This window comes from Danio aesculapii, chromosome 2 (genome assembly GCF_903798145.1).
Source record: "Danio aesculapii chromosome 2, fDanAes4.1, whole genome shotgun sequence".
Taxonomy (NCBI): domain Eukaryota; kingdom Metazoa; phylum Chordata; class Actinopteri; order Cypriniformes; family Danionidae; genus Danio; species Danio aesculapii.
Genome location: NC_079436.1, coordinates 24,234,959 through 24,252,067, shown reverse-complemented (window position 1 = coordinate 24,252,067; position 17,109 = coordinate 24,234,959). Strand labels below are relative to the sequence as shown.

The window sequence follows — 17,109 nt, the reverse complement described above, 5'->3', positions numbered from 1 at the left end:
ATGTTTTAATGGGGTGAGGAAAATTATAAGCTTGCGCTTCATCCTGCTCCATTTCGACCATGAAGAAAATGTATCTTATTTACAGAATTGCTTTGAGTATGATTTGACTTCTTTTTGTTGTTCGAAATAAATAAATTAATCAAATCAAATAATCAATACAGAGGCCACAAAAGGCAGTATTAGAAATATGTATTTACTACAATATTTCAAGAGTTCACACTTAGCTCACGATTTATACATAGCTTGTTTGGCGTGCTGTCCCGGGAGAGAGCCCTGAGCTCAAGGTATCCTCGAGCCCAGGGCTCCCTCCTTTCACAGGGCGAGGGGAGACTGAGCTCAGGTCGATCTGAAACTCCCCCGCTGCTGAGGCCTTCCTGAGAGTAAGACATTAGAAAAAAGATTTAGGCTTATTTTATCTATAATATAGAGCACATTGGGATGGTGGGAGGAAACCAGGGAACCCGGGGGAAGTCCACACGGAGAACATGCAAACTCCGCACAGGAACACCAGATGGCCCAGTGAAGACCCAACGCCATTGGTATTCTTGCTGTGAGGCAAACGTGCTAGTCACTGGGCCACCGTGCTGCCCGTTCTTGATAAAGGTGGAAGAAGGGGAGGAGGGGGGTTTCTTCCAGACGAAGATAGTTGTAGAGAGGAAATGAGGATATATACAGTATAGTGAGTGGGGATCCTTTGATTGGAGGATCATGATTAGCTAATGTGGACCAGCTGGGTCAATCATGAGCACATGCTCCTCTCGAAATTAGCTTAAAATTTAAACTTCACTTAATTCAGAGTTACTTTTTCACTCATCCTGTGTTATTCGCTCACTGCAATACACTGTGGTCTGGAGATGCTACTGTGGGTCTTCTGACGAAATGAGCCACGGGACAACTTTGCCATGGAGCAGGGCCAAGAGAGCAGACTAATGCCAGCTTTCCGTGTATATGCCGCTGACACTTATTTGTCTGCGTTTGCTTTTTTTGCTGACAGGCACATGCTGAGCGAACAAAGCTGAGCCATGCTGGATCCAAGGCCTCCGTCTCCGAGAGCAGTCACTCACTCCCTCAGATAGCCATGAACAGCTGCAAGTACAATGGAGGAGTGGTGAGACCACTGGGCAGCCTGGCAGCGTCACGACGCAACCTGGCGGAGCATGACTCTGAGACCCAGCCGCTCCAGACCCTGCACAGCTCCGGCCTGGAAGTGGTCGTCTCCAAGGGCGGAGGCGAAGACCCCAGCAAGGCGTCCAATGAGAGCCTGGTCCGAGAGAGTGGCAACGCACCGCAGAAGAAGAATAAAGATATTGGCTACAAATTGGGCCACAGGAGGGCACTTTTTGAGAAACGCAAGCGGCTCAGTGACTATGCCCTGATATTCGGCATGTTTGGGATCGTCGTGATGGTAACAGAGACTGAACTGTCCTGGGGGTTTACACTAAGTAGGTGCTCTCTGTTTTTTAACACGAATATGGAAATGATAGTATATCGTCAGCTTAGAATTATAAGGTTCTATCTGACATTTTTGTCAAAATTGAGTTATTCACATATTAGATTCTTTCTGTGAGCCAATCAGCATTTCAAATGCACGTACGAGGACCAATTAGGATCACCTTACTTTGTGATTTTGCCATATTGCTCTGTTGACAGTGGGAAAGACCAGAAAGAAACACAAAATCAGAGTTGACTAAATAATGCTGGCAACAAATTAAATTGAGAAGAAACCTAAAACGATGAAAATATGTGTGTAAATGTGATGATTTAGAGGCATTTTTTGACATTGAGATGAAATGTTGAATTTTACTCTGTTGAAAATAAACAGTTATTAAAAAATTTGATATATTAAATATGAAATATTTTTATTTGTGTATATATATATATATAGTCAGTGAAGCAATTTTCAGTGTTTATTAAACTCATTTGCTCATTGTCTGTTTTCTTTTAAAGTCTTTGAATTTGATATTAAGCCTTGAAGGGCAAATACTTTATTTAATTCATGGGACATATAATTAATAAAATCTAATTTAATAGTTCATATAAAGCATAAAATTCAATAAATATGACCATATTAATTACATAAAATTAAAATCTGCGCTGGATAAAATATTTAGCACAGCCTTGTTTGCTTAATTTGAACAGGAAGCAAAATTCATCCTAAAACATTACATAAATGTTACAGAAAGCAAAAATGTAACATTCTCAAACATCAAAATATTGTTACAACACCACTTTATATTTTTGTGATCGTATTTCTTGAAAAGTAAAGCTTCAATTAATGATCTGCCAGATAGAACCTTATAATTCCAAGCGAAAAATTACTTTTTAGTTCTATCTGCAGATTTTACATTTAGAGTATACTGAGGGTCTCTGTCATATTAATGTATGAAAGAGAACTGTTAGCTGCATATTGTTTACTATATGGAATTCAAACTCTGCAGCTCAATATCTCAAAATCATTTAGAACGCCGATAGAACCTTATAATGCCAAGGTGACGATATAATAAACAGTGGGATTGAAAAGTTTGAATAAATTTCTGGGATTGAAAATGTCATATGATCCTAAACTGCAAATGGAAAAGTCAAAAACATTTTATTATAACACTGTAGAAATGAATTCCTCCTAAAAAGTAAAAAGTCAATGCTTAAATATTCAGTTAAGTAAAATTGCTGTGTGTCTAAAAATGTGTCCATGGAATAATTAAAGGAATTGATATTATCTGTGTGTGTAATCCTTTTTTGGATTCGTAGCAAATTAATTGCAAACACAGAGTCTTTACTTTTTTGGAAGAAATTATTAATAACTTGCAATCATGTCATGTGGACTGATATGTGTGCAGTATCCTCAGTTTGACCTTTTCTGATAAAATATAATAAATAAGAAATTTTCTTTGGTAAAAAAGGATAAGGATTAAATATTAACAAAGAAAAAAAGGGACAAACAAATTGTTATTTTAAAATTCCTGATTAGCTTCAACTTTTATGTAGAAAGTGTTGGTATTTATTTACAATAAGGTTCCAGTTGTTAACAATTATTAAATGAACCACCATAGACTTTAAAAAAGAACCAACAATAAAAAACTCTACAGCATTGATTAAATTTAATGTTATTTTCAACATTTACTAATCCATTGCTCAAAATTTCCTGTTGATATTATTTACTGGACCTAATCTGAGAGTAGCTTTATTACCCACATTGGTCACACTTTACAATAAGGTTTCATTAGTTAATGCATTTACTAACACAAACTAAGTAGTGGTGTAACGGATTACAAATCCCATGGTTCGGTTCAAATGATGGTTTTTTTAGTCACAGATCTGACCATTTTTCGGCATCAGCCCAAAATAGGTGATGGAGCTTTCCATTTATTACAAAGACAGCACTGCAGAAACGTTTGATTTCATAAAATAAATGAAGAAATAATCTGCTGAATAAAAATCAATTGTAAAATATTCAGTAATGTGAAAAAATCACTGTTACTACTACTGTTGTGGGCGATGCAGTGGCGCAGTAGGTAGTGCTGCCGCCTCACAGCAAGGTCGCTGGTTTGGGCCTCGGCTGGGTCAGTTGGCGTTTCTGTGTGGAGTTTGCATGTTCTCCCTGCATTCGCGGTGAGTTTCCTCCAAGTGTTCCGGTTTCCCCCATACGCAGTTCATTCCGCTGTTGCAACCCGGATTAATAAAGGGACTAAGCCGAAAAGAAAAGGAATGAATGTATACTACTGCTGCTAATAACACGATGTATAAATCTAACATTATATTTGTTCTAACCATATTTATTTCTAGTCTCTTTTCAATAAATGATTCCGCTATTCACTCAAAACTTCATGTTTCATTGCTAGATGGATCATTTTGAAGAATTATTCAATGGCATATTTTTGATGGCTGGTTGTCGCCACCCTTTAGTTGAATAATGTATTGCTTGCCTACAACTTTCATGTTTGAGTGTCACATTAAGAGCATATGATGGTGATTTTAATCTTTACCATAAACATCACTGGTTATATTCTAAACTATGAACTGCAGTTTTATGGTAAAGATTAAAATCACCATCATGTTGTCCCAATACTTCTGTGTTATTTGACTGTTTGTAACTTCATAACTAACTCAAACACGAATTTAGGATTAATCTACAAGTAAAATTAATCCGAACCATGGGTTGTGATCCGTATGAGTCACGGACCTACAGTGATCCGTTACACGCCTAGAACTGAGTATAAATAATACTTGTAAAGCATTTATTAATCATAGCTAATCATTTACTAATGCCTTATTAAAATCCAAAATCATGTTTGTTAACATTAGTTAACACACTGTGAGTTAACATGAACTAACAATGAACAACTATTTTCATTAACTAACATGAACAAATACTGTATGTTTTGCTCATTGTTTGTTCATGTTAGTAAATGCATTAACGAACTTTAACTAATACAACCTTATTGTAAAGTGTTACCCAAACATTAACATAACTATTAAATACTTTAACAAATGCATTTCTCAATGCAGTGCCATTTTAGTATCACGTATAGTATTATATGTTCTATTTACATTTTAAATGAGTTCTTTTCTGTTCAGATGTTCTATTGTAATTTTCATTTTATCAATAAGTTTTGTATTTTTTGTTTTTATAGTCTAATATATAATGTATATGTAGCTTTTCATAATTTTTGTATAAGTTCCAGACTACTATACTTAACCATACTAATTATTAGGGATGCTCCAATCAATCGCCGGAGATTGGTATCGGCTGATAATCACATTTCATGACTCAATCGGTACTTGCCAATCTGGCCGATCTAATGAACCGATGGCAATTGTTTGTTTATGAGTTTACAAGCAGAGGAAGAGGTGATGAGAGTGAGTGAACAAGAGAACAGATTGAGACACACAGTAATGTTCTAAGTATTTCATTGGTTAGGTTAACTTCTTATGCATCAATTATGCGTTCCAAATTTTTCTTCATTGAGACATGTTGAATTCTTCTTCCATAATTTGCAATGTGTCTAAATTGCATTGTTAATCATTTCATACCATTATTTAAATCAGTTTTTTATCTATTATTTTCGGTAACTCTTTCTGACCATGACATGTCCACACTAAATGGTTATAATAGACGTTTTAAGGGATTATGTGCAGCATTCTTAATTATCTTCTTGGGTAAGGCAAGATCTCCACTTAAGTATCATACTTATAAAGAAAATAAGCTTTTTGCATTATAAGCTTGAAGCATCAGAATCTGTACTTGGTATCTGCCAATCACCATGACAAGGAATTGTACTCTGTATCGGCTGCAAAAATCCTGATCGGAGCTAATCAGGAAATAAAAATATTTGATGTCCTTTTAATTAATTAAAACTGTGCCTCAGTATTAATTTACGCTTTAAGTAATGTTAATTATTGGAACCTTATCACAAAATGTTACCAGTCATTAAAACATAGCAGTAGTAGTTTCACAAAAATGTCAGCTTTCTAATGAAATCATCATTCCTCATGAACTGTTGCTATATTATGGCATACATAATTTACATCATAACAAACACAGACATCGCACATACTGGATTGTAATCTGCTTTCACAAGCAGTACTGGAGGTCTAAGAGTGCTTAAAAACTCTAAACTTGAGGTAGGCAGACAACTCCCAAAGCAATCCTTAATGCAGGGTCCCCAAAATGAGGTGTTTGGTACTGTGACCACTCAGATCCCATGAGGTGTGGATTTTGTAATGGCTGTGCTATTTCTAGCCCTGTGGGAGAGAACTGCTACAGTGCTACTGTCACATTCAGCTGAATTAAGTGAATTATCACATGGCTTGATCTTGCACGAAAACATAAAAAAAAAGGGAAGGGAGGAACAATGGCATGTGAATGTCAGCCGGAAAGAAAAGCAAGGTGTTTGTCAGGAGTCTGACCTTTGGAATAATAATGAAAAAGAAAAAACTTCTGGTGACCAACAGGTGCATTAATAGTTACTGTGTAATTTGTCACACGGGAAATTTATAACAATTTCAGACCTCATTTTTTCATAGAGGGACCATTGGGAGCCAGGGTAAAATTAGATGGGGTTAGGGAGAAGACTTCTCATTTCACTGTTAACAATTAAATCTTTAATTGCTTTTCTGTGGTTATATAAATTGTGCGCACTTTCTCATACCAGCAGCAGAACATACAATTTTGGTTTAGGACATTTTTGCATACAGCGTGTTTCTTCCAAAAAGTCACTTGCTGTAAGTCACACTTTTAGTACAAATGCTTTGCAGATGATAGCCTTTACCAACAGTAAGGTGCAAAACTAAAATGAAGCCTATATAAATTAAGGCTATCTTTGGGCATATTTACTGATATGCTTGGATGGTTTTAAAGATGGTATTTTATCCACTAAATAAGTGGCAAGGCCTGGAAATTTTAGACTGAAAGATGGACACAGTACCTTCTCTAAAGTAATGTACATCATTGTACAATGCATTGAGATAAAAAGATGTGAAAAATCTAGGAAGATTTATTGGACCAAATTAACTGATTTAATTGACGCGTACAGTATTCATTTAGCATACACAAAGTAACTTAAATATGAGGAAAAAAAGAAGCACTTCAAATCACCAGAGAGCAGCAATATATAATATATATATATATATATATCATATATATAATATATATATATAATATATATATATATATATATTATATATATAGACTATATATATATATATATATACTCTATATCTATATAATATATACTATCTACTCATATATATATATATATTATAATATATATATATTATATATATATATATTATATTACTAGCTAAGATATATATATATATTATAAGATAGATAGATAGATAGATAGATAGATAGATAGATAGATAGCTAGATAGATAGATAGATAGATAGATAGATAGATAGATACATGACAATTCTAAGTTTAGCAGTTTTATTATTATTATTATTATTACTAATATTATTATGAGTCCTTTTTTAACAGTGTTTTTTTTAAGAAAATGTTGGTGCATATGGAGAGGAAGGTGTTGTGTCTACAGGCGGTTTGTCAAGCACACTGATGTGTCTGCCAATATATTATACAGTGTCAGCATATGAATTGAATTGAGTTTTGAAATGAATTTTTTATCCATTTCTCAGTGTATAACTGTATGCAATATTTTGGTGCATTTGAACAAAACAGATTTATAAACAGATATATTTATAAAATATATTTTAGTCACCAAACATATTTAGAAATTGAAAGATAATACAATTACATTCAAGCAAAATATTGCAAAAAAAATTGTCTCCATTTTTTTTTTACAAATTTCAACTAAATCTTAAAATTTTTTGCCTTCTTGATTTCCTCTTTTTAAAGTTTGTATTTAATACTTTTCTATAACATTTAATGTACATTTTTCTATAAACTTGGCTGTACTAGTTCCCCCTTCTGGAGGGGAACTTCAATGCTATGTGTAAACTTCCACTATGTGGATTTCGTTCTGAAAGCCAATCGTCTAAAAGAGTATGTAAACGGAGCAATGAAATACCAATGAGTTGGCAGCGTCAGCTTGCGCAGCTGATGCTTGATGCAATCAATTTGGCCATATAAGCACAGCGGAGAGCAAGGCTGAGGCATCCTTTTCGCTTCAGAGACTTCAACAGCCTTCTGAGAGAGTCGATGAGGGGTCCTCCTGCTGATTTCCAGAAAATCTTCCAGAGAGAGTGTAGGAGAGCGGTTCTCCCGGTCCAGAGTGTTTGACACGCAGCGGCAGACGGTCGAGCTGGGTTTTTCCCTTGCCTGGCGTTCTTTTGGTTCTCTAGAGCGGTTTCCTAAAAGCGCAACACGGTTGTGCAGCACGCCTTTTTCAAGACGTCGCTCCGACTGTGCGTTCTGGATAAGGTGGTTTCCTTGTCCTTGGAGATGGGCACGAGCACTGCGTTTCATGTCTAGGGGTTCCAGCATGTTAATGCTGACACCGAGGCTCAGATGTCCACCACTGCATCGGAGATGGGCTGTCATGGTCTGATAAAGGATTCCCCCCTCCGCTGCCTCCCTTCGGGAGGCAAGCGCGTCGTCAGATCTAGAAACAGACATGATAACCATGCTTTGCCGGGCTGCTTTCGGGCCGCGGGCCTGGAGATGGTTTATCCCCCAGCCCCGCGGCGGACCAACTAGATGGGTGTATGTGGAGGACTTAAAAACAAGAATTTCTAGCCTCCCATCCCCTTTCTTCCTGGAAGTGCACAGGGGCTCACGCAGACTTGGAGGGCACCTTTCTTTGCCCGATCTGCATGCCCCTCCGGCCTCACCACCCTTGATGGTGAAGCAGCCCGGGTGTATGAGTCAATCTCGTTTCCCGTCCAAAGTGGTGTCGGTTTTTCTGCCTCCCCGGAGACAGAGCCCAACAGCCGTGGGACAGGCTTCTTCCACCCTGCACGCTAGGGTCCATGCGCGCGCACTGGCCCAGCTGCACAAGGGTGGTTCCGACCTAGGCTTGTTACAAGCCCTCACCGCACCCGACTGAGCTCCACGGACCTTAAGTCCGCTGCGTGTGCTCTTGGAAGGACGATGGCCACATTAGTGGTCCAGGAGCGCCACCTCGGGCTAAAACCTGGCAATAGATATGCGCGGAGTCGACAAAGTTCGCTTTCTTGAATCCCCCATATCTCAGGCTGGCCTGTTTGGCGACACCGCCGGTGGATTCACCCAGGAATTCACGGCGGTGCAGTCGGATACGATGGGCTGAGTCATCTATCGGAGGGGATGTAAGACCGCTCCCCCCCGGTGAACCATCCACATCCACTGCTTGTTGCCGTGAGCGCCCGCTTACGAGAGCTGCCCCGCCCCACCTGCGCCTCCGGCCAAGCAGCGGCGTCGAGCACCTCGCAGGCAACCAGCGCTCCCAGCGCTCCCAGCCCCAGGGCGCCACTAAGTCCAGTAAAACGGACCGTGAAGCGCTCCTAATATGGGCCGGAGGAGACAGACACAGCCCTTTCATTACTTTCGCACTTTGCAAATCTATCTGGACTGCACTCAGAGTCTTAGATCATCTGAGCAGCTCTTCGTCTGTCATGGTGGTTGGCAGAAGGAAAATGCCATATCTAAACAGAGGTTGGCCCACTGGATAGTGGATGCCATCTCCCTCGCTTACCTAAGCCAGGGCGAGCCGTGTCCCCCAGGAGTTCGTGCGCACTCCACTCAGAGCATAGCATCCTCTTGGGCGCGTGCACACGGCGCCTCTCTAACAGACATCTGTAGAGCTGCAGGCTGGGTGACACTTAATACATTTGCAAGGTTTTATAATCTGCGAGTGGAGCTGGTTTCCTCAAGGGTATTAGGTAACCCGTGTTGAGGAAACAACTCGGTTAAGGTGTTGTAACACGCATGCTGCGCCATTCTCCCTAATATGGAGATACATGCGTTTATTCACTCTGTCAGTAAATTTCCTCACTTAGGCGAGCCCTGCAGAGATTCCTCCGAGGACCCCAGCATTCACTCAGCGGAGGAGTCAGATGCTGGCCTGTTACATTGTAGGTCTGCCCGCTGGTCAGCGCGCGTACTAGGTATAGGTGCCTGCTATTCGCAATCCCCACTAGGCGATCCCATATGCTTATACAGCCACGGTGCAGTCCCCCCTCACAGTTAGACCGCTAACCATCTTATATTCATATGTGTACTCCCCTTCTCAGGGCTAGTCCATATGCTCTTTTGCCACCATATCTCCCTACTTGGGTAGCAGGTGGCCTCTGCAGCATCCTCCCTATCAGGACTGCATGCTTTCCCAACGTACTGTCGTATTTAATTCCTAGTATTATCTAGATGCTTTTGTACTCCAAAAAATATATATCTAAACCCATAAATCTTCTGTTGAAGTGGGATAAGTAAGGGCCAGGGAACACGTTGGAAGTCCGCACCTCTGGTGATGCTGGTGCGTTCATGCTCTCTTTTGCCTGGCAAACCTCTCATCGGGGCAAGGTTCAATCATTATGGTGTTTTTCAGACATTTCCCCATAGTGGAAGTTTTCACATAGCATTGAAGTTCCCCTCCCGAAGGGGAACGCTCCGGTTACTAAAGTAACCCTTGTTACCCGAGGCGGGGAATGGAAATGCTATGGTCCTTCGCCATAATGACTGCCCCTTAGCTGTTGAGGTGAAAGTCTCTTCAGCTAAAAAAGGATGCCTCAGCCTTGCTTTCGCTGTGCTTATATTGCCAAATTGATTGCAACGAGCTACAGCTGCGCAAGCTGACGCTGCCAACTCAATGGCATTTCATTGGCCCGTTTACATACTCTTTCAGGTGATTGGCTTTCTGAATGAAATCCCCATAGTGGAAGTTTCCACATAGCATTTCCGTTCCCCCCTCTCGAGGAACGAGGGTTACTTTCGTAACCGGAGTGTTTTTGGACCATTATTGTAAGTTATTTTTTCAGATAAGCTTCAGATTTGGCTTCAGTACTGACTAATCTAATGTATATGCACAAAGATAATAATGTATAGCTTCCTATTAATATGAATTTAAAAGATAGATTTGTGAGGGGTGTACTTATATATGCTGAGCACTGTATATTCAGCAATATATTCAAACTTTCATTCATTCATTCACATTCATTTATTCATTCATTCATTCATTCATTCATTTTCCTTCGGCTTAGTCTCTATTCAGAGGTCGCCAACTATTCCGGCATATGCTTTAAGCAGCGGATGCCCTTCTAGTCGCAACCCAGGACTGGAAATAGCAATATATTAGCCAAAATTCAAAATAAAATTCAAAATTGAAAGTAAAAATGTCAAATGTTTTTGGTTTTATTTAACAGGTAGTCTTGTGTTAAATATGGTTTGTTACAAGTCACAACTACAAAATACAATAAGCATAATTGTACACACAGGTACACGTGGACAAATTGACCACATTTAGCTTTGTAGCTTTACCAAACAGTAGTAAGCCATCACAGATCACATATATTTATTAAGAGTAGGTGTTGTAGATTCAAACAATCCTCAATGAAAAACTCAATGAATAGTTCTTGTCATAATCATCGTAAGCTGAATTTCCATTACCCTTAAAAATTGCACTAATTGAAATGGCAAATTGAAAAAGTGGCTAATAGAAACACAAATTTAACAAAAATATATCAAAAACGGTTTCTGCTGGGATGAGGCAAATCGAAAAATAAATAATTTCACAAAACTGTAATGAAAATGGATGGTCTGTTTTCTGCATTTAAAAATAAAAAAGGTCACCAGGCAAATAAATAAATACATATGCATTTATTTGTATAAATTTGGCATGACCCTTTTCTATTGCATTGTACAAATCCAAAAAAAAAAAAAAATGTATTTGTTCATCCATAAATTCTGAATCCACAGTTTCAGAATGAAGTGTTAACTCCATCACCCAGAAACACCTCATATGTGACCGCCATTAATGCTTTTGTTACTGAGTATTTCACCTCTCTAGAAAACTACTAATCTTATGTTAACCCAACTTAATGTTTTTTTGTATTAGTGACAAATAATTATAGGTCAGTGCAGCTGATGTTTTCAAAAGTTGAGTGAACAAGAAAAAGCAAAAGGAAATAAGGATATTTTTTTTTGTTGTACTGACTGAAATGTTTCCAAATGTTATGAGAAAACATCACAAAGTTCCGTCAATAGAATATGGATCTCAGAAATGGTGAGTAAAGACCAATCAAGAACTGTTTTACAACAAGAGTGTGCTCGGACTTGACAGATCCCTCAGATTTATAGCTCTTTACATATACCGTTTTAGTACACAACAAAAATATGCTCATCTACAAAGGTCTTATTCTTCTATAGTTCTTATTTTTATACAGGTTGCAATGCAGGATTATTCTTCTTTCCTACAGAAAACAATGAAGCCGCACCACTGCGCTGAATCACAATCACCTTACCATCTATTATATCTTTCTCCAGTCTCTATGAAACATGCCGATCTGCAGTGCTCATTCTGCTGTACAACACTAACATTTCAACTAACAAGTCCCTCACTCCCACCAACACATTTAAGCGGAGATGACAGGACAGTGCCGAAAAACATGTTCAAGTATTCACATCATCAGATACACCCACATGCATTGCGTGATTATGCTTGTGTGTCAAAGGGAGTTTAGGCAGAGAATAACCCAAATATCAAACTTAATCAGATGTTTTGGTACCCAAATGCACGAGGTTCATTTGTTGCTAAGGGGAATATTATGGAAAGTGATTTTTCCCCCCCTGACACAGTAGGGATTAACTCCTCCAGGGTGAAGCACTGCAGTGTTTTGTGACGCAGATGGTTTAGACAGCATCTATTCAGACAAGAATGTTTCATTAGCAAGCGTGATTTTATAACTTTAGCATAAGCTGCTAAAGGGTAAGACTGTGTGGTGGCTGTGTGTGTGTTCATGCTAATGGTGTGCTCTGTTTCTCTTGGTGCAGGAATCTTCATATTCATTTGCACTGAAATGCCTTATCAGCCTTTCCACTGTTATTTTGCTTGGTCTTATAATAATGTACCACGCTCGGGAAATACAGGTTAGTTCTTGAGTTTCACTAATTAAAAGTTGATTGGATTGTGTTTTAATTATCGATTTATGTGATTTATAAAAGGTGAAGTGTGTAATTTATATTCCTATAATTTTAACAATTCTTTATTTTAAAATACAAATATTTTTGCTATTTTTTGTTATAGCTGAAATCCACTGTTGCTTTGAATTTTGATTATTTTATTTGACTTTAAATGTGATGAGTTGTTTTTAATGTTTGTTTTATGTGCATATTTAACATGTAGTGTTAATTGTTTTAGCACATGAAGTTAACCTGAATGAAAAAAAAAACCTTCCTGTTAACATTAAGTTTTTAATATCGTTTTTATTATATTTGAGTTGTTTTAAAAGATTTTTATTCTAAAAAGCTTGTTTTAAGTTGTTTCAAGTAATTTCTTTATGGTTTTAGTTAATTTTAATAACCCAGGCCTTGATAAGAGATTATTCGCTGAACAAGATTTAACATAGATCGAAAATTGGAAAAATTAGGTAATTAGATTATAATCTTAATCCCTTATGCTTCAATTTGATTTAAAGGGGTGGTCCAGAGGGTATTTTTAAGGCTTGGTTGTGTTTATAAGGAGCAAAGCAATATGTGCTCATGCTTCATTTGTAGAAAACATAACTTTTTCATAAATCTTAGTTTGATTATATACAGCTACTCTGCTAACATGAAAATGACTGTCATATTTCCTAGTTCCTTTGAAAGCCTCCCCTTAAGAGGCTCTGATTGGCCAGCTAACATAATGTGCTGTGATTTTAGACCAGCTCCATATCACTAGGAAGTGTCATGTCCAGTCACTAGCATGCGCTGTGCCTCTGCTCTGTAAATACTGTCAGTCAGTTTAGCAGTGTCAGTGTGAGCCTGAATTTGACATAAAATGAAGAGGACACAGCTGAACCTCGTGCTTGCTCTCTAAAATAAAACTGACACGTGTCTTTCATATACATTCGTGTTCTAAGCATGTGTAAGTAATATGAAACGTTCACATATATTTTGCGAGTTCATTATTTGAGATGTGGAACGCAGAGAAAGCAGCCGCATAGAGTGACACTGCACGAGGTGGTTAAGATTGTGGATATATAAATTTGTAGCTAAATTGTTTATGATGCCAAACAGAATTTCCCATTGTTTACATCCTTGCTACAACATACCTTTAACGCTAGAAATTATGCATATAATTGATCAATCTTAACAAATAAAATACTTACAGGTTGTGGCTCACAATCCACAGCTTCATCGGTTGGAGGAGTTTTAACCGAATCCAGCACTGAACTGGGAAAGATTCTGGAAGCTCTCCTTTGTCAAATGCTAGCTATATATATTATTAGAATTCCCTGGAACATAATTAAACTGTAAGCACTTCTCTCTTTGTGTCGTGTCCTTTGGAAGCCCAAATACAGAAACAGAAGAAGCTCTGTGGAAATAGCAGCGTTTGGACGACATTTTAGCTTTCTCTGCTATAGCATTACAGCGCCTCTGGCCACGCCCCTTCGCTGCGTGGGGTGTATGTCAATGCGTGTAACCTGAAGCGTTTGTAATCTCACTAGCCCAGATGGTTTTTTTTGTAGTCCCCAAACTTCATTCGCTTTAGGCTTTGCTAAGCTAACTCTGTAAAAGCCAATGTCTCCCTTTGCATTGAGCGTCTTACATTCAGAGATGTTGTTTATGTTCACACAGCTACATTACACATCAACTAAAGTTTAAAATATGATATTGTAGTGGACCACCCCTTTAAACAATTCCTATTTTGAATCAACGTTTACACAGGAATCGACCTGTTTTCATCATACCAAAAACAGAAATACAAGAAAAGTTGCACACTTCACTTTTAAACCTTCACCTGACATTACTTCCTCTTATTTGTGTTTCCTCTTGCCAAATAACCCCCTGTTCTCTGCATGCTCCCCGCAGCTGTTCATGGTGGACAATGGTGCGGATGACTGGAGGATAGCCATGACATACGAGCGCATCTTTTTCATTGTCCTGGAGCTGCTGGTGTGTGCCATTCACCCCATCCCGGGCCAGTACGTGTTCACATGGACGGCCCGGCTGGCTTTCACCTACGTGCCCTCCGTGGCCGACGCCGACGTAGACATCATCCTCTCCATTCCCATGTTCCTCCGCCTCTACCTGATAGGCCGGGTCATGCTCCTTCATAGCAAACTGTTCACGGACGCATCTTCACGCAGTATAGGTGCCCTCAACAAGATCAACTTCAACACACGCTTCGTCATGAAGACCCTCATGACCATCTGTCCGGGCACAGTGCTGCTGGTCTTCAGCATCTCCTCCTGGATCATCGCAGCCTGGACCGTGCGGGTCTGTGAGAGGTATGGCACCACGGAGAGTGTGATCCCGAGCTACACAGCTATTCCCTTCCCCTCCACTCGTCCTCTCTCTCTCTCGCTCTCTTCCTCTGTCTCTCGCTCTCTTCTCTCTGCATCTCCCACTCACTCATTCCCCTCCAGGAGCATCTCCAACAGCCTCACGCTGCCTGTATGAAGAGCTTTTCTCCCATCAGCTCTGCGATTGCACCACAAATCCCAGTCCATGTTTCGTAAGCCGTATTAGCGATTGTTAAATAATTCATGACTGCCTAATTGTTTGTTTGCGGAATGGTTTGTTTTGGTAATCTTGAGGAGCCCCGAGGATAACCCACTTCAAAAACTGCATCATCATGATCTCATCCCATGAGGCGGTGTAGATTTCGACATATTAAAGGCACATTAGGAATTGGACATACACGGTCTTGTTTGGCTGAAGCAGCACTGTGATGAATGGGTTAGATTTAAGAGACAAAGATCATTAATTGCTTTTTCTGTACTGTGTCTTTGACATTCCTGCCTGCGTTGCCTGCTTCTCCTCACCTTTACCTCTCCAACATGTGTCTTACACAAGATTTAATTGAACCCGAATGAATCTTTCAAACAAGTAGATACTACTTGAAGCCTCATTCACGCTGCCAGCAACTCACAATGACAAACCAACTTTAAGCTATTCGTTTTTTGTGAGAGTTGTTTATCTCCAATGTTACAACAAAGTTGAATCAAGTGAGATGAGGTGCAACCTGTCCTCAAACCTGTACAACCGTCCCTGAAATATGACCCACAGGAACATTTACTGAAATAGTGCCTCTGCTGGGAGCAATAGTTGCTGCAAAAATAGGAAAAATAGTGTGTAAGCGACCACACGTTGTATTTAAATGACACTGCATGTTGATTAGGATAGTCATATGTCACTTAATGACAATGCAAGCTACACAAAGCTAGAGCTTACACCAGCTAGAGGGCAGTTAGCTTTAATTGTAAACTATGGGTCATAATATAGGTTACACATTTTAGACGTCTTTTCATGTACTAAAATCTGTACCTGATCTGAATTACTTCTTACTCAAATCTAACAGTGGCTCTTCCTTCTTCATTGCAGAAGCAAATCTCATTGCATCCATTCAATTTTGGGTTCATCGAGTCACTGGTCATCGGTAAAACATTTATTTTAAATTTATTTAAACCTTAGGCCATTAATATGACACCCTTCAAAGTTTTAGACTCAAACCTGCTCAGAATAAGCTTCAGAGTTTTAGATTCAAGTGCCACTGTGAAAAACTCAGCATAGAGTGCTCCGCATAATTGAGTACACCCCATTTTGAAAATGAATATTTTTATCCATTTCTCAGTGAGTATAGGCAGTGTATTATAGTGCAATTAAACAAAACAGATTTATTAAACAGATATATTTATTAAAATAATAGAGTCTTTAGAAATTGAAAGATAATACAATTAAATTCAAGCAAATATTGCAAAAAACAATTACAACCTACAAAATTTCAACTAAATTTTTCAATTTTTTTGCTACTCTTGATTTTTCCTATTTTTAAAAATTGTATTTAATATTTTTCTATAACATATAAATTTGGGTGTCTTAGTTTTTGGACCATTATTGTAAGTTATTTTGTTAGATAAGCTCCAGATTTGGCTTCAGTACTGACTAATGTATATGCACAAATGTAATATAGTATAGCTTCCTATTATAATATGAATTTAAGAGATAGATTTGTGAGGGGTGTACTTATATATTCTAAGCACTGCATATGTCTACTTGGTCTCTCTTGAAGGAGAACAGCCTAATTAGGTGCTGTTATGTGGCAACAACCAATAGGTAGACCAATTAAATGATAATTCTCCTGTGAGAGACAGTAGTTGAGTATAGATGAGATGTCAATTTCACTGTGAGAAATTTTAGTGCATAATACGATACCATTTTAAGTAACTTTTTTGTAGCAAGAAAACTGACATTTCTACTGACTGTATGTTTTAGTTGTGACAAGATTTATAAAACCTTTACCAGTTCAACTCACCATGTGACAGGCTAATATTTGTGGCAAACAGTACAAAAAGTTGTCAGTGTGAACGGGGCACTTGAAGTGCATATACAGTATAATAGGGCTGAGTAAAAAGTAGTTATTTATCCCTGTTTATTGTGATCCTAATTAGAACAATCATCATTTTATTTCTTAAAATTCCAACAGAAGTCATTTTTTACTGCAGATGTGGTGAATTAAAAGGGAAGTCTCCTA

The 17,109-nt window shown here is 38.5% G+C and overlaps 1 protein-coding gene across 1 annotated transcript in view; it reads left to right on the top strand.

The window, feature by feature from the left end:
• LOC130234785 (small conductance calcium-activated potassium channel protein 2-like) overlaps positions 1-15,035 on the top strand; it is a 29,934-nt gene extending 14,899 nt beyond the window's left edge. Inside the window, exons 2-5 of the mRNA XM_056465086.1 lie at positions 995-1,431; positions 10,634-10,646; positions 12,423-12,518; positions 14,445-15,035. Coding sequence (XP_056321061.1) covers positions 995-1,431; positions 10,634-10,646; positions 12,423-12,518; positions 14,445-15,035 — 1,137 coding nt within the window. The remainder of the gene's footprint in view (positions 1-994; positions 1,432-10,633; positions 10,647-12,422; positions 12,519-14,444) is intronic.
• The last annotated feature ends 2,074 nt before the right edge of the window (positions 15,036-17,109 follow it).